This window comes from Ciconia boyciana, chromosome 4 (assembly GCF_034638445.1).
Source record: "Ciconia boyciana chromosome 4, ASM3463844v1, whole genome shotgun sequence".
NCBI classification, from domain to species: Eukaryota; Metazoa; Chordata; class Aves; order Ciconiiformes; family Ciconiidae; genus Ciconia; species Ciconia boyciana.
Window position 1 is genome coordinate 31,205,630 of NC_132937.1, and position 27,919 is coordinate 31,233,548.

The 27,919-nt window shown below is 43.7% G+C and overlaps 2 protein-coding genes across 5 annotated transcripts; one reads left to right on the plus strand and one right to left on the minus strand.

Annotated features, from left to right (window-relative positions):
• Positions 1-546: 546 nt before the first annotated feature.
• Positions 547-26,666, minus strand: HMGCS1 (3-hydroxy-3-methylglutaryl-CoA synthase 1). Of its 4 annotated transcripts, none has more exons than XM_072859251.1 (11): positions 23,131-23,179; positions 21,012-21,469; positions 20,503-20,628; positions 19,820-19,984; positions 18,828-18,996; positions 18,537-18,707; positions 17,617-17,723; positions 17,146-17,271; positions 16,693-16,853; positions 16,167-16,273; positions 547-568 (listed from the first exon to the last, which is right to left on the minus strand). In XM_072859251.1, the coding sequence occupies exons 1-10, from the start codon at positions 23,175-23,177 to the stop codon at positions 16,181-16,183; spliced, it is 1,623 nt and encodes a 540-aa protein (XP_072715352.1). In that variant the 5' UTR covers positions 23,178-23,179; the 3' UTR covers positions 547-568; positions 16,167-16,180. The 4 variants fall into 4 exon arrangements, with proteins under 4 accessions (XP_072715352.1, XP_072715351.1, XP_072715354.1 ...); XM_072859250.1 differs by lacking the exon at positions 547-568 and adding an exon at positions 12,770-14,412; XM_072859253.1 differs by lacking the exons at positions 547-568; positions 23,131-23,179 and adding an exon at positions 23,103-23,121 and having other exon boundaries at positions 14,424-16,273.
• NIM1K (NIM1 serine/threonine protein kinase) lies at positions 4,180-12,739 on the plus strand. Its single transcript, XM_072859515.1, is given in 8 exon segments — positions 4,180-4,433; positions 4,435-4,469; positions 9,607-9,674; positions 9,676-9,873; positions 11,998-12,097; positions 12,100-12,316; positions 12,318-12,557; positions 12,559-12,739. Coding segments are annotated over 8 exon segments (1,293 nt in total).
• Positions 26,667-27,919: the final 1,253 nt, after the last annotated feature.

A 27,919-nucleotide genomic window follows, 5' to 3' on the forward strand; every position in this document is an offset into this window, starting at 1 on the left:
GACAGGCGTAATAAAAGGGACCAATTTGCAAAACATAGCGGTTGCAGCCCTGGTCTAGCTGCTTCATGTTTCCCTGTGCTCCATTCAAAGCTCCTTAAAACCAGGCCACTTTTATTTACCTGCCAAAACAGGATTTTAGGAACCAAAGTCTGTATATCCAGTGATCTCCTTTTTGGTTTGATCCTTTTTCCTTTCATTCTAAATTTCCTTAGAGCTGTGATGCAGGGTTTAAACTGAGCCTGCAGCTGAAGCCTGAGAGTATTTAGCACTTCTTAGAATAGGACCAGAATCTCCGTACTGGGAAATACTTGAAAAACAAGGTCAAACAAGAGCAGTGTTGGGCTGGGATGGGTCTTAAAGGCTTGATACATCTATTCACTCTGTCTTGCATTGCTTTTTGTAGTGTTTTTTCTTTTGCTTGTTTATTTTTGTTTTTAAAGTAATAACTTGGGCAGATATATTCTCTTGAGGTTTTTCAGGTTACCAGTTGGCCAGACTGAAGAAAAAAAATTTAAATCATTGTCCTTCATTGTATTTGGATGACTTCTGATTTCCTTGTTTCTCCCTTCTCCCTCAGAATTATTTTCTTTTATAGTCAGTGCCCTTTTGGATGGTATCAGGGTGGATTTTACTGGTTTAGATTACAGGAAGGAACCTAGGCCATAAATAGATAGTATATATTCTGCTAACTCCAGGAATACTGAAATAGCTCATCTTAAAAGACAGGGGAAACCTAGCCAGTTGGCCAAGCGCCAGGAGATTGCAGGGTTGACAATTAGTGGGAAGCCTGAAAGGGAGTTTAATGGTAGTCAGAGCTCTAAAAAAAGAGTACTTTGGGCCCCAGGAGAAATTTGGCAGGGGCAAATTCTGGAAGAGCCATGTGCTGATGCCTTAATGCAGTTTTGCCTTTCTCCTGACTCTCCCCGTCCCTGCAAGGTCCTGGCATTCCCATGTGGTGTGTTTGTGTTTGTGTGTCAGTGTCTGGGACAGCTGACCCCAACTGGCCAAAGGGCTATTCCATACCATATGGCGTCATGCTCAGTATATAAAGCTGGGGAAGAAGAAGGAAGGGGGGACATTCGGAGCGATGGCGTTTGTCTTCCCAAGTAACCATTACGCGTGATGGAGCCCTGCTTTCCTGGAGATGGCTGAACACCTGCCTGCCCATGGGAAGGAGTGAATGAATTCCTTGCTTTGCTTTGCTTGCGTGCGCAGCTTTTGCTTTACCTATTAAACTGTTTTTATCTCAGCCCTCAAGTTTTCTTACTTTTGCTCTTCCAATTCTCTCCCCCACCCCACCGAGGGGGAGTGAGCAAGCAGCTGCATGGTGCTTAGTTTCTGGCTGGGGCTAAACCACGACATCAGGCTATAGCCAGAAGCTACAGCTCTTCTTCGGTAAGGTGATGAGGATGTCACTGCCCATCCAAAAATACTTAATTAAATAATAGTTTATAGCTTGTATATGGCACCTCTGATATTGCTCATGGAGTTTTCCAGACCTTTTGTATTGACAACCTGAGCTGCTGTGGTTTTTCTCAAGATCAAACAGCAGAATGGGAACAGAGTTCAGCCTGTGTAATATCTGAATCACTGTGGCAGTGTACAGCAGACAAGTGGCTTCCAAAAGCCCTGCTCTGCCAGAGTGCTGTCCACCATTAAAACTGTGAAATACAGTTGAGTTTCATACAACAAGGTTTTTGTTACCTAAAATACTCTTAAAATTGTGATCTGAAGCAGGTTAAAACAGAAAACAACTATGGGCCAGAATTCAAGCAATCCTGCAAGAAATTGTCCTTTCCCCAAATGGAAAAGGAGAACAAATAGAGAAAGTAAGGTTTGGGTTTAGTTGGGGTTTTGGTTTGGTTGGGAGGGGTTGTCCTTCCACACAGATTTTTCTTCCTTGGTATCAAATAATGAAGTTAGAGGGAACATCTGGTGCTAAGTGAGGCTGGGTTGATGGGTGAATCCTGAAGACTTTGTTCAGTTGCTACTCAGTCTCTCCCCTACTAACAATTTCAGGATTTAGCCAATAGTTGTTGCATACCTGTAGTATTTGTCAGGGTTTTGACTCTAGATCCAGAGAATAAAATATGAAAATATTTGAATACTCTGTCTTAAAGTTAGAGCACTGTTTACAAGTAGTTTGCTTCACAGCAGTTTTCTCTGTGTTCATTGAAAGTGTGCGGTGATTTCACAGTATCACATGATGCAAGAGCTAATGGAATATTTATTATTATTTTATACTTTTTCTGTCAACCATGAAAACAGCTCTCAGCTGTTTGATATGTAACATTCAAACAGGAGTAAAACAAAGAGTAACAACAGTTCAAAGGCGCCATGAAGCAAGTACATTCTTCCTCTGTTCCAGTTTTAAACTGTCAGCTGTAAGTTTGCAGTACACACAGTAAGAAGCATCCCTGGCTTAGAGAAGTGACAGGGAGAAATGACAGACTCTCCTGCACCCTGAGGGCAAGGAGAAGCCAGGCTCTCTGCTTCTCCCTGGGCAGAGCTGTCGGCAGCTTGGCTGTGGCACAGAGAGGCAAAGCAACTTGCAAAATTACTCACATGCGTCTCAGGGCAAGGAGCAGCTTCCCAGAGGCTGGGTCTGTTGCCTCGGCCTCTGTAGGAGCAGCCGAGTGCTTCTGTGCCACTCCAATTCCCATTTGATGACATCCTCACCAGCTGCCTTTTCTTTGCCCTTATGTGGTGCCTTTGGCCTCTCCTCCTCTTGCTGGTGCAGGAGATTGGGGTTTAGAGGGCAGCTCCACCTGGCAGTGTCACATGCCCTGTTCCAGTGTGGCACCTTAGGTGACTGTCTACCTTCCCTAAGCCCCAGGCATTGAGTTACTGGTCTAATTCTCTCCCCCTCAGGCTGGTGAATCAGTACACGATGGCAGTGAGGTGTCTCCCGTGTTTGTCAGTTGGGTGGTGCTGCCAGCTGAGAGCAGGGGAGGTGAGCATTGCCACTGCCTGCACTATCCCAGAGCTTTCGTGCCCAGCTCACCACCCTCAGGCACGTGGCTGCATGATTAGCAGTTGCTGATATTGCAAATAGCAAATAGCAAAACTGCTATTTTTCAAGGTTAAAGAAGAAAGGTAAAGAAGAAAAAATGGTGTACTGCTTTAAAGGTAAGTGATTGCTTGTGTATTTAGAATAAGGACTTCTTTGCCTGTTCTGCCAAACAAATATAATTAAATTGGTGAAATGGTATGTGGTGTGCTGTTTAGTGAAGCACACGGCTGTTATGTAAAGGTTTTAGTGACTTTCTTCATCTGTCTGCTTAGGAACACCATGTGTCTGGCAAAATTTTGAGAAGGCTCAAGGCGTTAAAGAAAGCTCATCTAAATAAAGGAGGGTTAATGTGACATTGCAGTTAGTTACTTAATCCTGTATTGTCCTGCCATGTGATTGCAGGGATACTGAGGTGCAGCATTTCTTTCACCTGGTGCACAGATTATGCTTTTCCTGTCATCTTCTAGGATCAGTTGCTTTGTTAAACCTGCCATGGGAAGGAAACAGAGGGGCAGCAAACTTTTTACAGCAAGGCTTCAAGGCACAGTGACATTTCCAAGACACAGTGACAAGCTCACAGGCTGAAGAATGAATCAAAAGCAAACCCTACATTCAGCTCTTGGACTGGTACCAGAATCAAGGAGAACTATGCTCTGAAGGTCAGCTATACAAAATGAACTGGAAGTATCTGGATTTATTCAGAGCAGTTAATCAGCTATTTGTTTGACCTTTATCTACCAAGTTAGTTTTCAAAGCAGCAAGCTGAAGCCGGAAAATTTGTGTCAAATGTTTTGCATGTGTCAAATGTACTGCACAGACAGTGAGCAACTTGCCACTTTCATGCACAAAGTTTCTAGTTTTAATTGCAAAGCCTCTTTTACCTTGTAGATGAAGATCCTGACACACTAAATCTGTTAGTGAGAGATGGACATAAACAGCTTCCAGTTTTAACTCTGATTTTGAACAGAACTGAAATATGTAGGTATGCCAGATTTGTTTTTGAAGTGATTTCCAAACTAATCCTTGGACTTTCAGTAAGCTGCTTTTTTTGCTAAGTTTGTCACAGTGTTCATTATGTGCAGGATTGCATATTCATACAGAATTATTTAATTTAAACTCCTTATTGGGACATCTTGTTAAATGGGAATGTGATTACCCTATAGACTATGACAACAGGATATGTGAATGGAGGGAGTCTTGGAAAACACTGCTATTCCGGGTGGCATCGTGAGCACAGCGGAGAAGACAATGGGCACCCGGAGTGCTATGGAGGAGATGAAGAGAGCAGGCAGCACAGGCTGACCCCATTTGAGAAACTAATGCAGGATATGTCCCAGAACGAAAAAGTGGTTAAAGAATTAACCTTGGGAAAAAGAATTGGCTTCTATCGAGTCAGAGGAGAAATAGGAAGTGGGAATTTCTCAAGTGAAGCCTAGAATTCATTCCCTAACCAAAGGTAAGCACTGCTGTGTGGGTCACCTGCATGCTGAGCGCCCTAGTTCTGTAGGTATACAAATGGACCTCTTTGTGAAGAAAGATGCTATCTGAACTTTATGTACACATATAGGTTTTATGTGCCTTTTTTTTGTTGTTGTTGTGTGAATCTATAGGCAGAGTCACAGATAAATGCTTAGGTTTGGATTAGTCTTTAAAGCAGCCAGAAACATTTTCTCTAGATGGCAGCTATTACACGAAAAAAATCATCTCTGTCCTTCATGGAGTTACCACATCTCACCTCATGGCTCAAGCACTCCCACAGTTTGGAAAAAACCAAAAACCAACAACAACAAACCACCAACAAACACCCCACACCAACCAAACAACAAACAAACCAGTGTTGTGCCTCCCCTCCTACAACTCGTCCTGTCCATCTGCCTTCTTCCCTGCCCCAGCTCATGGACTGCAGGTCTATAGGTGGTGAACCCCCAGGGCAGCCTGGCTAAGCACGATCCTGTCCACAGACAGTTAGCAAGGCTTCCTTTTTTTCATCGCAGGTTTTACTAATATGGACAAAGCTTTGATTTGGTCACAGTAATTTTGTTGAGAAATTTTATGCCTGCTTTACTGACTCATTTGCAGGGGGTTCATTACTGTAAAAAGCTGGGACAGGGGATATAGGTGTGGGCTGAGCAGGTGCAGGGGAAAAGCTCTGGTACAGCCAAACCAGGGTAGAAGGTTGTGGTGAACTGTCAATTATTTTTCTTTTTGTAAGTAGAGAAAAGCACCCTATATGCTGCTTCTAGGAAGAACTAGAAAGGCTAGGTAACTGCAGCAAACACTTCAGTTATAGGCATAACTAAGAACTTCTTGTCATCTGTCCTGTTTCTTCTTCTGCTTCTGACTGTCTGACAATAATAGAAACTGTTCTTGTTTTCCCTCAGGGATGACTAGTTTTCCCCACATCTTTGTACACTACTATCTTCTGGCTTTTTTCTCATAGTCTTTCCTTTCCAATTTGATTGACTCTCCTTCCTTCCATCATCTTACAGGTGAGAGAATGAGATGCACCCCAAAGCCTTCATGCCATATTATCTGTTATTTTCTCTAACCACCTCTTTCAGCCCAGACTGCAGAGGTGTGAAAGCTCACATTTACCCCTTGTATGAAGCAGCTGTTGCACTGGGAATCAAAGTGGGGAACTGATGGTATTTATTTTTTTCCAAATTTAAGCCTGCCTACGCCTAAGGGATGCTTTAACTGGGTGTGGATTTTTTGGTTTTGCTTGTTTCAGAAAAGCATCTCTATTCTACTTGGCCCACAGCAAGTTATTTCCTCTTCTGTTCCGTGACTTTTTTTCTTCCAGAGAAAACTGTCTTGTGCTTACTGTTGGAGGAAATGCTGCTCCTGTACAGGGAACAGGAGGAATGCTAATGAAAGGAAGTAATAAATTTGATCTGGATGAACCTTTTACCTGTTGAACTTACTTAGGAGACAGGTTGCTTTAGCATTTGAATAGAGCTGATTGAAAAATTTTGAACTTCAGTGAATACAGTAAGCTTGGACTAACTAAATGCCAAAACCAAATTTTTTTCTTGAAAAGGTTCTTTTTCACCAGAAATCTCTCAAGTTATTTTTCTTTGGTTTGTTAGTAGCTTTTTTGGTTAAAATGTTTGCTGGGCAAGGAGTTCATTTCTCAGTACTAAGTTTGCAACTGCCATGAGGAAGGAAGGATGAAGGATAAGCATATTCTGACTCATCCCTGCCTGTGAGCTTATCTGTCCTCATAAAATACAGTACGTGGATAGGAGAATAGGAACATGCACATGTGCGCGCATACATGCATGCATACACACACACACCACCACCACCCACAAAGAGAATTCTGTTTTTTTCCAGTAGATGCACATCGTTGTGTTGGTAATGAAGTTATGTTCCTGCACAGTGCTGATGAGTACAAGTCTTTTTTTTTTTTTTTTCTGGTTATATAAATACAAAGGCTTCATTATTAATGCTGTTTGGGTCCCTGTGGTAGGAGGAGGTGTATGTGTCGGGGGGCTGTCCAGCTCTTCAGTTATTGTCATAGTGTTAAGTTCTAAGTATGGTCTTCCTCCTTACAGGTCACCCTGTATTAAAAAAGGAAACAATGTCGTTCTTTACTAAGATGAGTTTTTGTAACAGTTTCATGTGTGTGCTGTTCTGTAGTCCTTGTGATCTGTCGCAGCAGAATACGTGAAAAAAGTTTTCTAGAGGGAGAGAGGAAAAAAACTGCAGGATTTTACTGGATGAAGAACCTTGTTTCTCTAACAAGGGCTGTCTTGGCTGCTTAGAGGATGCAGGAAAATCTTTGGTGCCATGATGTGTATTGGGTTATTCAGGAGCATTGCCCACTTTACGAACTTGAATTTTGGCCGAGATTTTCTCCAGGGACCTGTGGAGTTGCTTGCTAAGGACTGTTAGGTTCCTAAGCTCTGTGTAACCTTTATTTTACGTACCTTCCAGCTGACAAATGTAGTGTGAGGGCACAGCTGAATAGATGCAATTAAGAGCATCCAAAATTTACAGCTAGTAAAAAGCCAGTCTAATATGAAACATCAATTGCAAAAGCAGGAATGTCCAGGCACCTACTGTGTTTTTTTTTTTAAGCAATTTTAACTTGTATTTTGTTTCCTTTTGCCATCATAGCATACACCACTTCTCCCTGAAATTATTTCTCAACCTTTTCCTAACTTTTCTTATTAAGAATTCATATAGCTCTTTTCAAACCTCAGCATATGCTGCATATAGTCAATCACAACCTCTTGCTACTCCATTTTAATATTTTGGTAAATAAGCTGCTCGCTAAAAATGCCATTCTGTTCAGCACTGCTGCCACGCAAGGGTAATGCAGGACTTGTAAACCAAGCATTTTTTGGAAGCAGAGGGAACGAGTTTAAAAAAGACAAGGAGGGTGTCAGGTTTTTTACACTTTAGGTAGGCTGGTTTTCTTTGCATATCATGCATATGCAACTGCAATGACGTAGATTTAAAGGAGCTTGGTCCTGACTGATGGTGGTAATTTTGCAGAAAAACTGACCAGGAGGAATAGTAAATTGCAGCAAAAGGAAAGCGAAGGAATTTAAGCTAGGTCATTTTTTTTTAAAGCTCAAATGCCCCCAACTTTTGTAAATCAAGATGTAATGATGCAGTTACACAGTTAAGATTGTAAGAATTGTTATCCCTGTAGTATCTACACATTTAGTTGTGCAAATGTTACCTACTGCGAGCTGATGCTCTTTCCTCTTGGTTTAGGTGATCAATACGCTACCAACGTGACAAGGGTTTTAGTCTTTCACCCCTAGGTCAGCAGTCAAAGCTCTGCCAGGATCAGTGTCATGTGCTGTTACCATTCAATAGCTGCATTTCCCCCCGATTCACCATGCCACCATCAGCACCACACAGGAGTAGGTACCCGCTTTCCTAACGGTCTCACTAGAAAGCATGGAACAGGTCAGAGAGAAGCAGCACGGGGAAGACTGCCTATACTCAGCACGGGCTCCTTCTGAAAACAGGCACATCAAGGGATAATTCAGCAACTTTCACAAGAATCACATTTGCCTGGAATATCTGCCGCAATTTAGTAGGGGATCAACTTATGCATGTATGTTACTAAGAAAGGTAAATATACCAAACACGGAGTTTTCTTGATCTGTACAGAGATATATGCTTATGTCCTTAACACTTCCTTTAGATATGTGGAAACCCTGAGTTAAATAACTTTATAATATTAAGTAAAAACATTTTGCGTGCTTTTATACTGGAACACATGTACAAATGTAATGGCCTTCTCACTCTTCTCTTAAAGCAACAAGCAAACAATACTGACTTTTTTTTAAATTTACTCTCATGTACTAGAAACCGAGGTAGAGGTTTTTTTCTGAGAGATTTGGTAAAGGTGATTAATTGTTAAGAAATCTGTGAATGTTTGACTAAGATATTCTTGGGAAAAAACCTTATTCCCAGGAATAAACAGTTGTTTTTATTGCCATGATCCAGTTTAATTTTGCTGCCCTGACAAGTTATACAAAGCCACTGTAAACCTATTTTAACCAGACTAATCCTTCAAATACCAGCTGTATTCAATAGAGTGAAGACAAGCCATAACCCACCAGTTAATACAGAAACATAAGGGCAATTGTGATTGACCTATTCATACTGCTCTGAGCTAGCCTGGTGATGTGGTGCAGCTGCAGATGTAGATCCATGTTTTGTGGCCCTTGACTGTAGATATGCTACAGAAACACATAGAACTTAACAGCAGCTTTGCATTACCAGGACAGTGTAAGACAGCTAGATTTGCTGTCTTACAGGATCCCTGCAACTTATTCTACTTCACTGGGTTTTTTTCCCTTCCTCAGAATAAAATCTGTGTGTGATGTAGACTCATGGCCCACTGTGGCATACAGACATAAAAATGTACTTTTCCTGTATTCTGTACAGTACACCAAGAACTACTCATGCATGAACGCGTTGAAAAAACTGGCACATCTATACTGAGAAAGACAAATCTCTACAACGCTGATTTTGGTAACTGAGAATTTGTGGGGGTAAGAAGTTAGGGAAAAGTTCTGTAATTCACACCAACTTAAACACACCTCTCCATTATAAACTTGCAGGGTTATAACCAGAGCCTCTAAACTGCCTCCCAGTTTGTCTGTCTGCTCTGAAACAAAGCACCTAAATTTGACACTGCCATTAGTCTGCAAGTACCAGGCTCAGGCCTAGCTCATCTGAAGAGCACTGAGCTAACAACGAAAGAGAAAGCGCAGACTTTCTTTACCAGCATTAGACATCGAAAGTAGATGCTGTAACTGTGGCCATCAGACACGTATTAGCTTGACAGCAGTGGAGCACACTAAGACAGCAAATGATTTGATTAGCCCTTGCAATACCCTACCAGCCGTTAGCTACCTCAGTAGTGAGTAGGATGCCATAGACACAAAGGGGCATGGGTGTGTGTGAAAGATTGCAGGGCTTAGTAGGCCTCTGCAGCTTAGCTTATACTGATCAGAGGTGAAATTTTATTGCACTTCTATAACCAAGCATTGTTGTAAGTAAATAGTATTACCATTTGTACCTATTGCATTAACAACACGGAAAAGCATTTTTCTTTTCAGAGAAAGTTGCAATTAAGATTTTGGACAAGACAAAACTAGACCGGAAGACTCAACGTTTGCTACCTTTGTGAGATATCCAGCATGGAAAAACTGCACCACCCAAATATCATCAGACTATATGAAGTGGTGGAGACACTCTCAAAACTGCACCTGGTGATGGAGTATGTAGGAGGTGGGGAGCTCTTCACTAAAATCAGTACAGAAGGGAAGCTGCTAGAAACAGAGTGTAAAATAATCTTCTCCCAGATTGTGTCTGTGAAGCACATAGTAAGTTGCTCTTCTTTCAGAGGCATGTTGCCCCTCACTACTCTAGCAGATTTTGTGGATGTATCTTTTGGTTTTCAACTAGTAGGTTTACTGTTACCAAGATTTCAGGCCCATGTTTCTGAAGAGCAAAACAGCTAGAGAAGAGCTATCTTAAAAGGTATCTGAGAGAGCTTTCACATCCACCTCAAGTTACTGCCTCTCCGTTGACAGCTTTTGGGAGGAGATTGGACTGGGAACACCTGGTGCGTGGAACCATCCCTTTAGCAACAGCATTCTCCCATCTGCTTTAAGTTGCTGTAGGCACCAGCTAACAAAGTTTAATTTCTTTCCTCCAGCTATTTTAAAACATAGGATCAGTCACTCTTCCACTAGAAGAAAGCGTTCCAGAGAAGAGGCTTATTAGGTATTGCAAACATCCAACTTGCTTATTAATGAATGTGGGAGACTGGAACTTGAGACAGTTAATTCCTGGTCCTCGCTCTGGCGCAAATCTGTGAAGTTAACACCCAGCAAGTCACTTCCCCTTGCCTAGTCTTCAGTATTGCAACTGGATTTAGGATGATGCTATTTGTGTAGAGCCCAAAGCATCTTATAAAGGCAGAAAAGGGCAATTAACTACTTTCAGTATCATCTCCTCTGAACCTTGCATAGTAACTACAGCTATTTAAAACAACAGCATAAAAGCACAGGAAGACTGTTCTGCAAGTTTGAGAAATAAAACTAGCATTTGTTCAAGTTGGCTCAGGGTGCCCTCCAGCAGCTCATATTCTCATATGCCATGTAATAGCCTCAGGCTCTGAAAGCCTGAAAAGCTCTGCAAGTCAAAAGCAAGGGTGTTCCCAGATCAGATGTCTAGAAACTACATTACAAACTGCTCGTGGTATATGTAAACAGTATGCATTTTTTATGTATTTTGACAAAATGCTCAGATGTCCTGTAAGTGATGGATTAGCTTCAACGCCTTTTCCATAGGACAGGTACTCTGCAGCTACTGGAACTTTACATTTCAAGATTGCATCTATTTCTTAGCATTAAACCCAGACTACCAACCTGGCCGACCTCTTCACTTGTACACTTTGCAGACTTCTGCAAACCTTTTTTTTTCTAAGCCATCAAATCCAGACTACTTAAATCACATCTCACTGCTGCCAGTCCACATGAGGACAGAAGATCCCTGCCCATTATTGATGACAGTTTAAAAATCTTAGGATGCCAAAGGGTTTCCTTATTGCCTCCAGATACACATACACCTTGTTACTTCAAAGGGTAGGGTGGAGAGTGCTCAAACAACATCCATTCCTCCTAGTTATTTCAAAGATGAAGCTAAACCCTTACCTAATCAAGACAGATATATCACCACTAAGCAGAGCAAATTCCGTTTGAGTCCTTGTCTACTACTGCCATTTCCAAGGAAAGAGGTTACAGCCTATGTATTTATTTTAGATTTCTAAAACTGGAAGACACCACTGAACTTGGTGTCCTGCAAGGACATGAAATACCACAAGGCACAAGTCTGTGGTACTTTTCTCCTGCCACCACCAGTTCTTCATAGGACATTAGATCACACAACAGAATTGTAGCAACTTCCTTACTTTATCTGTAATTATGTTCACTCAGTGAACTAAAAGCTTTCACATCGTATGTCCACAAGCTTACAGTATATAAAAAAATGGAATTTGTTAAAAAGAAATTATTTTTTGTTACTTACATCATTACAGAAATGTAGTAATTGCAAAAGCAAGTGTTCTGAACTCTGAAAAAATAAAATACACAGATTTTGCAGATGAATATATCTAGTCTTGTAGGATTAGCCATGATGCCATCACAAATGAAAATAGTTTAATGCTTAATGAAAATAGTTTATATTAGTTAACAAGAGACTGCTATTCTTATAAAAACAGCATCCTCCTCATCTTCTCCATCTACTCTATTGTTTTTGTATCAGTAGAGAATTAAGTTAAATTTGTTTAAATACTTTAACTTTTCAATTTCATTGCAATGCTCATTTCTGACTTTGTCCAAGGTAATTCCCTTTCTCCTGTGTGGTAATTAATCAATTAGGGGTAGTCACTTGAGAACTTTCCTGTGAACAAGCTAATACCAAACTTTCCTCTTGTTCTGCAGCATGAGAATAATATCATTCACCGGGACCTGAAAGCAGAGAACGTCTTCTACACCAGTAACACCTGTGTTAAGGTAGGAGACTTTGGATTCAGCACAATAAGTGAGATGAAACTTTAAATACTTTCTGTGGCTCTCCTCCTTATGCTGCCCCCGAACTCTTCTGAGACGAAGACTATGTTGGCATTTACATAGCTATCTGGGCACTGGGAATCCTGTTATACTTTATGACAACAGGTATCACACCATTTCAGGCAGATACAGTGGCCAAACTGAAAAAGTGCATTCTTGAAGGGACATACAGTTTGCCTCCCTGCCTCTCAAGCTTGCCAGAAACTGATAAAAGGAGTCCTTCAGCCAGTACCAACCGAATGATACTCTGTCAAACTTATTATGAACAGTGAACGGATGAAAGGGATACAATACCCCAAACCTTTACAGGCATTTAAACTGGATCCAAAGTATTTATCAGAGATTGGTACACTCAAATAGGAAGAAATTGAAGTGAAAAATATTCTGGAAGATCTGGGAATCACAGAACACCACATTCAAAATAACCAGGGAAGACACACACAGCTCAATAACAGGGGTCTACAGAATTGTTTTGCAACAAGTACAGAAGAAAAGGGCACTTGAATGTGTTCCTATAATGTCCCATCCAGACTCCAAAGAACAAGACTTGAGGAGAGGAATCCGTTCTTACAGTAGGATGAAGCATACATCCAAGCTGTGTTCTATTTTATAAATTGCACTGCAGGCTTTCTACTCTGCATGCTTAACAAAGGGCTTTATTCACTTTTCACAAGTTCTAGTATGACATTTTTTGTAATTTTTTCAATAAACCAAAAATGCCTCATCTCCTTTGTATTTCTCAAGTCACACTGAAGCGCTCAAATGCGGAGCTCTCACGCACTTGTTTGCCCCTTGCTCCAGAGACATGGTATAGCCAGTACAAGAACCCCAGTAAGTGGAACAGATAAGGAATCATTAACAGAGATGACCTTTTAGTGAAGATCAAACAGTATTGCATTTAACACACTTGGGAGATTCTCAGTACAGGCACATAACAGCTAACTTCTTGAAAAGTTTTACCTTAGCTTGACACAACTTTACCACTGCAAACCAGGACAGTTTTTGCAGAGAACTAAATTTAAGCAGAAACCAGACCATAATCTAAACAACTTCAAATTCTTCTTTAAAACTTCTTCAGCAAATTAAACATGATAAAATGTATATCAGAGCCTTCTTTTAAATTTTATTTAAAGAAACAGCAATGCTGTTGTTGACCACCATTGCTGATTTGTCAAGAATTCAGAAAGGCAAGTTAGGATATGCTACTTTAGCCCTGCACATGGGGTTGCAATTCCTAGTGCATAACTGGTCAGGCTACCATCTACTACCCTTCTGACACCTTCCATTACTTGTACAATTTTGACAGTCTAGAACTGCTTGGACTCTAGTTGCACTCCAGTAAAGAAATATTTAAGTGTACTCCAAAACTCATGTAGTTTTAAATTCTCACTTTAGCACTAGGTATCAGTAAAGTGAATGCAACCAGTAACATTGGTTATATATTGAGCTTACCTATTGAGCATATGTAATGAGCTTATATATTGAGCATTACAGGCTTGTACTAACTCCTGCCGTACTACTTCGGCAACAAAGGCTGATTTGGATATTCTTGACCATTGCAAGTTAAAAGTTGGATAGCTTGACAAGTCAAATTGTTCTGAGCATCACCAAGATGTAGATACTCCTACCTTCAGCTTTAATTGGTTATTTTGTACTTTAATCTTCAACACCATCAGCTCAAATGCAAATGGTGGAAAAGCGCAGTAGCTGTCCTTCTCTGCACAGGTATAGTGGAGTGCCGAAGCCAACAGGTAGCGCCTATATGATTTTAGTTAAGACAAGTAAACTAATACAAGGTTTAGAGAGGTACAGCTGGCACTTTCAAATTTAAGGGCAGGGATGCCTTACCTATTATGGGAACTGATGAGATGATCAGTTGACATTAAAAGGAGTAATTAATGTAAATGAGCAACAGAATGACTCTGAAAAGCCACCCATGGGAAACTGGACTCAGTGAGGTTCAGGTAAGTACAAAGCAAGAACCAATCCCCCTTCACAGTTTTTGTGAGAAGGGGATAAAACAATACCATCTTTCATAAGACAGTAATAAGATGAATTGTATTTCATAAGCTGGGAATGAATTCCTCCACTATAAACAGTTTCCATCTGAAAGCATTTAAGTTATCTTGAAACACAGCCCTGAAATAATGGTTTTGCACCAGCCTAAGCAACCCTTTCTTTCCACTTTTGTAATGGAATGATATTAAGAAGAAAGATCCAGAAGGTCCACACAGATTGTGAACCCACAACTTCAGGTTTTCACAGGGCCAGTTTCCTCTGTCTTTCCTGTTAAAGGCAGAAAAATGCATCCTGAAAACCCAACAAGTCAGCACTACTCCAACAGGTTTCAAATATCTCAAACTTTATTTTAATAAAGGATCAGCCTCACAGACCGTGAGGTCCCTGCGGTTAACTTTGTGCCAGTAGCTCACTTCCTGGCTTGTCCACTGCCAGCAATGGACTTTGTTCCATGGCAATTTGTTTTTCTGGTGCCAAGATAAGTTTCACGAGGGCAACCTAAACCAAAATACTTGCAAACACTATCTTCATGCATCATTGCTCCATCATTTTCAGCAGAACAAACAGATTAGTATTCATCAATTTATAATAAACAACTATTTTACCAAGGCTTGACTGTACAAATACAGTGTTATCAAATCCTAGTGAGTAACATAATACAAACACTTCATTACACACAAAATTGTAATTTAACAGACAAATCTTTTTTTTTTTTTGCTACTTTATATTAGATAATGTAGCTTTGTAGAATTAGCAAAGAAATAAAATTCAACAAAACTGCATTCTGTACATTAGCTCAATTTAAATATATATTACAAGCTTATGAGGCTCATGTCATAGTTCATTTCCAATCTGGGCTTTAAAAATCTACCAGAATGGATGCCCCATTAGCATTGTATATCTACCACTTGCAAAATGGATAGCTTTTAGCTTGCATATTGGGGGTGGGGGTGGGGCAGGGGGGAGGAAAGATCCCACTCCTACAATATTGCCAATAGTGAAAAGGACTTTAAAGCACAAAGCCAAATTCAAAGTTAGAAATAGTCTCTTAGAAATGTATTATATAAAGAATAGCGAGAGGCCAGAGTTCCAGACAAAGTGATCTTCCTCCCTTCCTTTGTTTGCCAATTAAAACAGCTCCATAATATCCAGAAGCTTTATTTGATAATTCTGCTGCCTTAAATATTTCTATTACAGTTAAACAATCCTGAAAGGTGCTAAATCAATGAACTCAAGAAATATACCCTTTTTGTTCTTTAGAAGAAAAAACTATTACCTTCCTTCTTTTTGCTCTTTCCTCCCAGGCTGATGTGATTTATAATGCAGGTATAAAACACGTAATATGGATGTTAGGAGGAATTACATAGTAACTAACACAGTAGGTCAGAGTTTCTTGGAAAAAACACACCTGTCAGTCTAGCCATTCTTGATCCAGTCATTTTGACAGGGGAGAGAGATTCTATTCCAGTAATGAATGTTACTTGGTTCTATACCTTTCCCAAAGCAATGGCGTGATGGGAGGTAGACTGGGAGAAGAAAGGGAAGGTGATAAAGGGAAAGAAGAAGTGCAGTGTTCAGAAGACTGACTGCTTACTGTCAAGGCACTGAGAACCCTAACATTAAAAGCTTGGACTATTTTGCCACACACTTGAGTACAAGTAGAAGTTAACAGTAAGTTTCAAGTCATTTTACATGGAAAAAGCAAGTAGAAGATACTTTTTTCTATGTACAAAGACCTTGTAATAGATTACAGCTACTACTCAGCAATTAAAAAAATTCAGACATGTTTAGGAATCCACAAAGCCCCTGACAAGTCCCTCCATCTCCAGTATATTCATGATTTTAGCATTCTGAAAAAACTATAAGTATCAGCACACCATATTATGACAAATCTTTTCAAGGAGCTTAAACAGGTTTTCCATGCTCCAGTGAAGTACTACTGTACACTGAAACTTCAGCACTACTGCAATCCTTTTTCTCTCTCTCTCACCCTACCCTCAACACCTTGTTTCATTCCCCACCTCACAGAGGTATCTTAATGCTCCCCATTGGAAATGGCAACAGTAACGCCTTCAGATTCTGTTGTTGCAGGGATTCTTGGCACTTTCTTAGCAGGGCTTGGGATCTGCTAAGAAGGGGAAAAAAAAAAAACAAACACCAAACAAAGCATTAAATATGGTTTTCTAGTTCACAAGCATTCATACTTCATGGCTAGTCCAACTCTCAAACAACATTCATGCTACGCCGGATGGCTTGGTCTTAAGTCATTCAAATCAGTCATGCTTCATGCAGACTGATTATGTGAAAAGCGCCAGTTTGTTCTTGTTTCATTCTTGTGCAGTTTCATTCTTGTTATGATGAAATGTACTTTTTAAAAGCCCATGTTCAATTTTTTACTTCTGGCTTGTATGTTACATATGTTAACATAAAGTATTTAATATAACTTGTTAAACCACTTCCTCTTTTAACATACATGCACATGCTAAGACAAACACATAAACTGTTCCACCATTTATATCAAACTTTAAAAGAGTGCTGAGTGTTCACCTCATGAACAACGCCTGGGTGGACAACAACTCCTGCCTCCAGAGGTCCATCACGCATGACTGGGCGCCGCGCATAAGTTCTCCTGTGTTTTTCATCCACACGCACAAGGTACCATGTTCCTTCAAAGAGATCTTCTACCGAACACTGTGGAATATAGTTGGCTGTAAAAAAGCCAGTAACACACTGTCAGTTGGTTTCTGGTGAGAGTTTTACACAACACAAGCCTTTGCAGTTTGGATGTAGTAAGACAGAAAAAGCACGTCTGCATTTTCATTTCAACCATACTGGGCCAATGAACACAAGCTATAGAAAAAGCACTTTATGAGCTATTCAGAAGTAGAAAGAGTTAGATATTTCCTTTATTCTACACCCTAGTCATTTAAAATCATGCAAATTAAGTGAGGAGCATTTTGCTGTAAGACTAGGAATGATTTATATTTATGATGTTCTTACCCAAATTATGTGTTTCCTGTCTAATCTTCATGTTTTCAGCAAAGACATCAGGTGCAATGCATTTTCTTGAGTCAAGTCTTGTTTTAAGATCAGAAAGGCTGGCAGTTATTTTGTCCAGTGCAGAACCTACAATATAAAACCATCATGTAAGGTAGCACAAGTATTGAGAACTGCATGCTAGCATATTAGCATTTCAAGCCCACTCAAAATATTTTGCACTACAGAAGCTAAACTTTTAGTCATTTAAAAATATTCCCACTTACTCAATTAAAACGTTAACAGAGTTTGAAGAATATTACTTATTTCCCCAAGAAGACACTTAAACATTGCCTGGAGCTGAACATCCTCAGTTTAACATTAGTGTCATTAGGCATTGTTCCGTAGGTTTACTTATGCTGGTGGGTAGTGTAACAAAGCATTTAGAAGTGAGCTGTGCAAGGGAGTTAATTAACGTCTCTTCCTTTCACTCACCAGGAGTGGCATCCTGTGTAACTCTGATGGAATACAGCGTAGCAGCAAAACCAGAGCCATATGAGAACACACTAATTCTCTGTCCTGCCAGCTGCTCTGGGGAGTACCTGCAAATCAAGAAACAGTTGCTTGAAGTGAGAATTAAGCCAAGGCACGAATTTTAAATAACTAGAAACTGCAGCTAGCTTAGAAAAAGCAGCCAGCAAATTATATTGACTACAATACACATTTAGCATGCTATGTGCATAAGTGATGACTTTAAAAAACACAATTTCAAACACTGCTGTTATGTGATAAGTTCCAAAGCAGCCTAAGCAAAACAGAGCAAAGAAATGCCCAGAATATGAATTATCCAGAAGGCAGCCATTTTCATTCTTAAGTGACCTAAAGCCTAAAATGAACCATCACATCTTAGAAGGCAAAGCCAGAATAAAGAAAAAAGCATCTGAGAATGGTTTAATTTAAACTTAACATGATTTTGTAAAACTCTGTCATTGCTAAAAAAATGTTAAGTAAATACTAATTTAATTTGGCTTTGCTTATTATAGTGAAACAGAGAAAGCATTCTGATTCTCTTTTCGACTGCAGTAGTTTTGTTTGGCGGGGGGGGGTGGCACGGGGAGGAAGGCAGAGAGAAGGCTGAGGTTGGGAAAAGACACCACCTTACAAATACGATCCGACTTTGGAAGGCAGTAAGGAGCTGTTTCAGATCAGCTTCTGACACAGAAATTTTGAATCTGTTTGTCACTTGAACTGACTGTGTGTGCAGAATAATTTTCTAACTTTAGTCTTGCTACTTAAGGCAATTTAGTAGGAACAGGTTTGCTAGATGGTGCTTTTACAAAAGGCTTTCTGAAACAAAAACCTTTTATGACCTTACATATAAAAGGCTACAACTTTTTTTCCAGTTTTATGCTTACTGGGCTAGAAGAGAGGCAAGGCAACCATAGACTGAAGGGGTATACATATTTCCATTCTGGTTGGATACAAGTAACGAAGCTTTGGTTTTCTGATTGAAGAGCTCTGCACTGGCTTTCATAAAAGCTTTTTCCACATCTCTGTCAAAATATGTATCTTCAAGTTTTACAGCCCTATTTAAAAAAAAAAAAGAAGAGTTCAGAAACAGTTACTAAAATGGCAGCAAGGAAAACCACCTTGGATGTTTAACAAATTAAGACTATCTGAATAAGGAAGACAGCAGCCATTCTCACCTGAAAGCTTCCAAACCACTGAAAACACCATTTGCTGTTTCTGGGTTCTGGTCACAGAGAAAGTCATTCAGCAATAGTCTAGCGACAGATTTCTGTACCAGTTTACAGTAGGGAGAATGAAAGATCATGAATCCAAAGTCATTCAAGGTGAAACGTCTGTCTGTCCCCTCTGGAAGTGGCAGAAACGTTGTGTTACAACTTATGTTTAATGTTCACTTCAACTATGAAAATAAAACACGGGGATGGCAGGATACCAGTCATCATAACACATCAGCATACAAGAGTACAAGAGACTACTTGTACTGCCAAGTTCATTTAAAACACTGCTGCTACTTCTATTTAAAAATTAGGTTTTTACTGATCTTGCGCACCAACTAACATTTGCCCTTCTTCTAGAAGAAAGAGCTATAAGCTTAACAGAATCTCCATATTTCTACCCAGCATTTTGACATAATATCTACTTCATTTAACTCTCTCATCTTCACACCTATGCTTAGTATGAGTGAAGCAATTACCAAACCTATGGTGTAAAAAAAATCGGTATTGTTATATAACATTTAAAAATTAACCCTACTTCATTGAACTATCTCATCTTCACACCTATGCTTAGTATGAGTGAAGCAACTACTAAACATATGGGGTAAAAAAATCAGTATCATTATATAACATTTAAATATTAACCTCAATATCTCAAGAGCCTGGGTGGAGGGGGGAAATAACACGCTTTTAAGCAAGGTATTATACATTGCACCAACAAAAACCTGTAGAGACTACACCTTATTGACGATCAGGTACTTAGCCACACCAGAACAGAAATAAGACATTTCTTATGGGAGAGAGCAAACATCTCAATCGCCTCAGAACACACAAACACAAAGGGACTATATACTAGTCTTTATATTGGATGCTAAAACTTGAAAATACATTGTCTGTGTAGTTACACATTCCAGTGTTTGCCAGATCTTGCAATATCATCAGGTGAGGCTACATACCCTTTTGCCACTGGGCATGGATTTTGTTGCGATAGACAGTATAGCAGCGATCTAATGCACTGAGGTAGCACTGTATAGATAGTTTACCATCAACTACAGGATATTCAGAGACCATATCTGGTTTATAGAAGTCATACGCATGCTGCATGTGGGTTCCACGCAACCCTGATGGACAGAAATTGACAAAAGTTGAAAATCACTTTATTCAGCTGCTTTGAGTCAATCTGAATACATCACTTAACACATGTGGGGAAACAAGCAATATTTGGCCCCCATCAGGCAGGTTTTCATAGCACTGCAGGCCCTTTAAGGTAACATTTCACAGAGTTCTCCACTGCCTGTTAAGTACAGTAGGACTGTGCATGACAAACACAAGTAATAAATTACTTTCATCATTTTGCCTTGGAAGTAGAGCACTGTGTTATTCAGCCCTAGTCCACTCTTTGTCAATTTTTTGGAGAATCCCCAAGCAAATAAACAGATAGGAGCATCTCTAGCTATTCCTTGCTGCCTCCTATAACGGGACTTGGCCAAGTTAGCCCAGAGCAAGAGAAGACAAAGTACAATTTCTGACATTAGTGGGAGTTAATCCAGCCCTCCAGCAACCCACAAAAAACAGGCACAGGCTTCAGAACAGATCCAGTTATCTGGCTGAATGGTATTTGTTTTCTCATAGGACTAACCTCTCTCAAAAATTAAGGGAGCATTTGGACCAACTAGCATAGCAACAGCACCAGCTCCACCTGTTGGCCTGGCATTTCCAGTGGCATACACAGCTATGTCTCCAGCAACAACAAGTGCATAGCGTCCTGTCAGAAACACACAGAAATAACCATGAGAAATAGCCAAGAACCTAGCGCATTTTAATATCCATCAGCAATTTTTAGACTTTGGTTATAGAGGAGATGACCTCAAGATTAAGGAGCTCTTCAATCCTTACTTTTCCCCCACATTTCCTGGCAACCACGGAAATTTACAGGAAAAGACCAGGGATTATTAGTCACGTTGTTACTCTTTGCACTGTAATTGAACTAGTGGCAAATGCCCAGAGCATTTAAGAAAAAGACTTCATAAACATACAAGAGTTTACTCTCTGGGTTTTACATGGTTAAACATGAACACTGTAATTGCAAGGCAGACTACTCAAAACCAGAGGATGATGTAATTTTTCAAGAAAATACTCTGAACTTACCATCCCACGAACTGGACTCAATCCAATTAATTGCATTAAAAAGAGCAGCGGTGCCTCCATAGCATGCATTCATGGTGTCAATTCCTTCTACATCTGTATTACCAGATTCTTCAAAAAGCTGCATCAGGACAGTCTTGACAGATTTTGATTTATCAATTATCGTCTCTGTTCCAACTTCTAATCTCCCAATACAATCATAGGAAAGGCTGTTCCTCTCCATGAGCTTCTGAACCACAGTCAAGCAGAGAGAATTGATATCCTCCCGGTCAGAGCAGAATCCCATCTTTGACTGGCCTAGCCCAATGGTATATTTCCCAGCATTCACACCATCATACTTTTCCAGCTCTATCTGGTCAACATACTGAGAGGGGAAATATATTTCCAGTGCAACAATTCCCACATCTTTGGGCCAACACGATTCAGCATTCACAGGAAGAGACCCAGGCATCGTGGTAGATCTTTAAGAGGAAAAAAAACAACACAAAAACCAGCTGATTTACTCACATCCATTTTGAGAGACCTACTTTCATTTTCTGTAGGTTTATAGAAAAAGCTGAATTTCAGGTATTCTACAAGGTCATTTGCAAAAGGCAAGCCATTGCCTCCAGGGAGGCTTTGGTCTGAGCATACTGTGAACATCAATATAAAATGTTACAAAACTTCTAATAAGAAGTACTTTTAAGTGAAAATAAAAATTTCAGCCCTGGAGATGAACAGAAGTTGCTTAAGCCCAAGTTACTTCACTGAAGCAAAACACATACTTAACAAGTGTTTGAGAAATTAGTCTTAATGTTCATTATTCTGCTTATATGCAAAGTCTCAATTTTATACAACCAAGCTAGAAACGTTGGATTTTTTTTTTAAATATTACTAGTTGAGAACTTAAGTTTAAAATTTATCCTTACCAGGAAATGTCTGCTTTAAAACAGGCCAGGGCTTTTCAAAATTGTTTTTATTTTTAAACAAAGTGATCCAAGTTGCTCCATTTTGTTTACACTTGCAACAAAGATAGCAGAAAGTTTTTTGGTGTGGTGGGTTTTTTTGTATTTTTGGTTGGGTTTTTTGTTTGTTTGTTTGAAGTATACTCTGTTTTGGCATTCCGGAACATTGGAACTCCTAACGCCAGGCCTGGAGGAATATTTCACAGGCTGAGAGGAACACACAGTGGTTCTCCCTGATAGACCAAGTTTTCTTATTTTAACCCCATAACTTTACTGTCACTACATTCAAGGGTATACTACATTCAAGGATATACTACATCCTGTTACTTTAACCCTATTCCTACTAGCCAGACAAGCACCATCTACCTGTACTTTTGCTTACATCCTTACAGAACACTTATCCCTTTTGTGCCCAGCTGCCGGTACCATCACACCGACCTTACCCAACTTCTTCCATACAACCCTGATGAGCTGTATAAAGGAATAACGCCTTTCTCTGCAGGAATTATGACTTTACAGGATGCGTATTAAGACAAGTGTTAGGAAAACATGAAAAGTGTTCTCTGTTACAGGTACAGTCTGAGGTAGGAACTAAAGTAAGAGCGCGTAGCTCATCATTCATTTTGATTGCCTCCAACAAAGTTTCAACCACACCTATGATGGACCTAAAACAGCCTAGTTAATTTTTTAAGTATTTCTCTTGTAGCCTTTATTCATATTTAAACGTGTAAACGCGAGGAAAAGGCTATTTAAAGCTGCTTTAAAAGCTATTTAAAGCAGCTTTAAAGCTGCCGTACTGCCACGATTTTACACAAAACAACCAATTTCGCCTTATTTGTGTACCCTGGTGCCACCCCAGCCCCGCTCTCCTGTCCGCTCGCCCACGCCCCGTGGCCGACCGGGACCTCTTCTCCCTTAACCTACCCTGTCACGAAGCCCTGTCACCTCAGGCCACCCCGCTCCCCTCGCCGAGCCGGCCTCCCTGAGGGCACTGAGGGCGGGCGGCGCCCCCCCTCCCCCAAGGTTACCCGTGACCCGGCCGAGGAGACGGCGAGGAGCCACCGGGGTGGCGTGGGGGCGTCACGCCGCGTCCCACCCGCAGCGCTGGCCCACCACAGCGCGGAGCCCAATCCCCCTCTCCTCTCCCCACCTCACACGACCGCGGGACCGGCCCTTACACGTTGCGGAATCCCATGGCCGGCTGCCGGCGCGGAGGGCCGCGCATGCGCGCTGCGGCGCCCGGCTCGGGCAGGCGGGTTGTGCGCAGGCGCGGGGAGCTCGCCCCGCCCCTCCCTCGGGGCTGCGGGCAGGGCCGGGCAGCGCCGCCGCCGTTTCCGCCGCGCCGGCGCTGCCCGCAGCCCCGGGTCGTCACCTCGAAGCGGTGGCACCGTTGTTGCCTCAACCACTTGCAGGATAAAATCCAGCGGCACGGCTACGCCACGGTGAGCGGTGCCGTCTCTTGTTTTAAACTAGCTGGATTGCCCCCAAAAAACAAACAAAAAGCAACAAAAACATAATTTCTGCTTCCGGGAAGCTGGTGGGCAGGATTAAGGGTTTGCCATGGCACAGGAGCAGGTTTACGCTGTTAGAAAGGGGGGGGCCATCACTGCTTTCCTAAAGCCACAGCCAGGGATGGGAGCGTGGTGGTCCCAGAGGCTCGCCAGGAGCTGCGGGGACAATCTCAACGTCCCCTCTCGGCAGCACAACGAGCAAGTCACGCACATCTCCTGGGGACACGGAGCAGCGCTGGCATCCAAAACTTGCTCCAAGAGCTGCATTTCACCCCAAATCTGCATAGGCACTGCAGGGGAGAAGGAGGATGCTTTCCTGCTCCCCATATGAATGCAGACACGCCGCTGACAGCAAGATCCCAAGGTACCAGCTGGGAAAAGGACTTTAGGGTCCAGCTCTTTCTGGCACAAAACACCTCACTTTCTTCAGAAGGGGACAAAAAGGAAATACAGACTGCCGCCAGCTCAGTGCAGTGTCTGGCAGCCACCCCGAGGGCAAGCCTTGTACCCAGAGCAGAGCTCGTTTCTGCTCCAAGAGCCAGAAAGCTGAACGTTAGAGGCTGCAGAGACTCTCAGAGGCTTAATTTTAATTAAGTTATACACTAAAAGGCAATGCATGCAGCACATAATGGACTTGACCCGTAGCAGCCATAGAACAACAGTGGCTTTTAACCAGGCATTGAATTAGTAGGGAACTTGGTATGCCAAAAGGCTTTGCATTATCAGTGAGGGCTGAGGAAACACTCTGGAAATGCCCCCAGCTGGGGACGTGGAGCTGTTGGAGCAGGTCCAGAGGAGGGCCACAAAAATGATCCGAGGGCTGGAACACCTCTCCTGTGAGGACAGGCTGAGAGAGTTGGGGTTGTTCAGCCTGGAGAAGAGAAGGCTGTGGGGAGACCTTATAGCAGCCTTCCAGTACGTAAAGGGGCATATAAGAAAGATGGGGACAGACTTTTTAGTCTGTCCTGCAGCAACAGGACAAGGGGTAATGGTTTTAAACTAAAAGAGGGTAGATTCAGACTAGATATAAGGAAGACATTTTTTACCATGAGGGTGGTGAGGCACTGGGACAGGTTGCCCAGAGAGGTGGCAGATGCCCCATCCCTGGAAACATTCCAGGTGAGGTTGGACGGGGCTCTGAGCAACCTGATCCAGTTGAAGATGTCCCTGCTCTTGCAGGGGGGTTGGACTAAATGACCTGTAAAGGTTCCTTCCAACCTTCTATGATTCTGTGCTCTGTGCTTGCTCCTTACAGAGCTTTGAGATCAAGACTAGCATTTAATTCATATTACTCGCTGCAGTTCTCCCATCAGAAAAAGTTTCTGCAGAAGACAACTAAAGGGAGGCTCTTTCTCTCGTATTCCCGTGGCTCACCCAACACCAAGCTCGCCAAACATGCCTCACACAGCGGCAGTCAGGGCTATCAGGCTGTACCACAGCGAAGAACGCTGCTTTATAAGCTTGCCCTGATCACCAAAGAAAATGGGACGTATGACGTCTCAAGTTGGTCAGTCATTACAGGAAAAGATTTGTTTACTTGGTATAAAACAAACAGCCTTTTGTCCTCCTGGTAAAATGGCGAACATCCCATCATTGGGTTTTTACTGAAAATGAAAGAGTACTCAAAAGCACGATGTCTTTTAAAAGAATGAGAACACCAAACACTTTAATACAAAGAAATGAGAAACCTGCTTTGTTTTTGTGTCCCCTTAGGGCTCTGCAGGGAATGAGTGAGCCGCGTTAAACAGCCACTACTTTCTGCTAGTGTTGCCAGAAACACCTTCTCCCACAACAACCGGTGGCTTTCATTGTCTTTGTTAATGATTTGAGAATATTCTGTCAGTAATTTCACTTTATTACTTCCTTCTTAAGTCGTTAATTCATACTGAAAGTTAGAAAATAAGCCCCCAGCGTGTTTGCTGCAAGCGATGCCTTTGGTAACTCCGTCGGCCTTTTACCTCCGGAGGAGAGACCTCGCTGGTGACAGCGGACCGCTTCAGGCTGGTTTTCAAAGGCTGTAAGCCGCGATGATCTGGCAGCTTCAGCTGTGACGTCATTTAAAGACACCCAGCTATCCCCGCAGAGCCGAAAGGTTTACAGGTACCAAGCGCACGCAGGACACTCGCCACGCCGCGAGGGGTCACTGCCTCTGCCCGCACCGCTGCGACTCGCCACGGCGGGGGCCGTGCGTGGAGGCGGCACAAGTGCGGGAGGAGACCCAAAAGGCAGAGGCGGTGCCTTCAATTCCTTCGTGAGGACCCACCCGCAGCGGCTCCCGCCGGGTGCACCCCCAGCGCATCCGAGGCCGGCACTCCGCCAGCGACACGGGTGGGTGCCGGGATGCCCACACCCGCGCAACAAACGCCATCGCGGAAGCAGGCGGCGGCATCCCTGGGGGCAGCGCCCGGCTGCCTGTGCCCTGCGCCATGGGGGGGCGGCGGGAGCAGGGGGACACGCCCGCCCCGCCCTCCCCGGCTTGGGTGGGCGCCTCTGTCGCGACACCGAGAGGCGATCGAGGGAGACGCCGAGGGCGCCGCCGCCTTCAGGCTTCTTTGTGGCCTCCGAGGCGGGGGCAGAGCCCGGCGGGGCCCCGCAGCAGCCGCCCACCGCGGCTCACCCAGCCGGGGGGCTTCCCCCGGGGGCAGGGCGGGAGGCAGGGCCCAGGGCCCCCGGAACCGGGGTGCCGGCGCTTTCGGGGGCCGCTGGCCTCGCCGGCTGTCCCGGGCAGGGAACGCCGGACGCCGCGCCGCGGGCGATGCTCCGTGATGCTCCGGGCAGCGGCCGGCGCGGCGTGCGGACCGACACCGACGTGAAGAGACAGCCAGGCACGGCTCTTCTCGGTTCTCCTTCTTCTCCTCTTTTTTTCCTCCCCTCTTGCCGCACTGCAGGCACTACTTCGAACGCGCTTCCATCCACTGAAAACACCGCTCCCGGCTACGCCGACCCATCCTCAAGCCCCGCAGGCGACTCCGCGCCGTGCCGCAGCCCCTCCGCCCCACGCGTGCTTCCCCCACGCGGCTCCGCGCCCCCGGCCGCGGCTGAGGGCCGCCGCCCAGCGCAAGGGCCTCGAGGGGCCGAGCCGCCCTCACCTGTCGGAGGAGATGACTCCCGGTGTCGCTTGCCGCTCCACGCCCTCTCCCGTTCACACACACGGGGGAAAACACCGGGCGCCGGCGTGCGGCGCCTTTAAACAGCCCCGCCGCCCGGGGTCCGGCCCGCGCCCTGAGCGGCAGCTCTCCCCGCCAATCAAAGCCGCCAACGCCCAGATCCCGCCCGCCGGCCGGCCCGCAGCTGACGGAGGAGGCGGGGGGAATGGTGTGAGAAAGTGACGCGGCGTGGCCAGAGGGCAGCGCGCCAATGAGACGCGGCAGAGGCGGCGGGCGCTCAATGGGAGCCGAGCGCAGCGCGGGGGCAGCCAATGGGAGCGCGCTGCCGACCGCGGGTGAGGGTAGGACGGCTGCCGGCCCCCGGCGAGGCGCGGAGGCGGTTGCCCGGCAACGGGAGGCGGGGAGCGCCCGGCCGCGGCCCCGGCCCCGGCCCCGGCCCAGGGGGTCCCAGCAGGGCTGGGGGGCGGCAGCGGCGGGCTGAGAGGAGCGCCGGGGCTGTTGGGGGCGGCAAGGCCGCGAGGCGCAGGCCGCGGCGGGCAGGGGTCTGCGGGGCAGCAGGAGGCCGCGCTGCAGGTACCGCGCCCCAGGAAGCGCGGCCCCGCAGCCCGGGCCGGTGACATCTCCCTTGCCTGTGAAACCTGCCCGCGGTCCTAACCCGTGGCGGGCCAGGACGAGGCCCGCGGGGCGTGCAGAGGGGCTCTGCCAGCGCGATTGCCTCACGGGGGATGCGATGTCCGGCCCTGCCTGCCCCGGAGCCTCCCGTGACAAGCTCTTCCCGGCTTGTTAAATCCACAGTGTGCGTGATGTGATTTGGCAAATTCACAGTTCGCGAGTGTGTGGGTTTCTCATGCCAGCCTCTGTAGACTTTAGGCCCCGTGATGATTTACATCCATCCTTTGCTGCGCGGGTTACTGAGCATCCCCAGAGGAGTCCTCCCTGCCGGTGCTGGGAGTACAAACCTTTGTGGCAGATGGGAAACTGCTCGATAAAAATCACACACAAATTTTAAAGCCTGGATAATTTGGTTGTAAAACACCACTCAAATCAAAGAAATATACTCCCTTAGCAGCTGGTGTCAGGTTCTGTGGCATCTGATTGCTACAGCTAGCAGAAATCACCACCTTGCTCACCTCACACAGTATCAGGGTGTTAAAACCATGTTATTTCCACCATCTTAGGAGCAGGTAAAAATAATGCAAAAGAAAGGGAAAAACTCTCATTGAAAGTCTTAACTCCTATCATGTTTGTTCAATCTGTTTTGAATTTGAAGCTGTTCTGCTATCGTCATGTAAAATCACAGATTTGTTGTATGAGTCTTTGTAGGGCAAGGATTGAGAAATACTACTGAG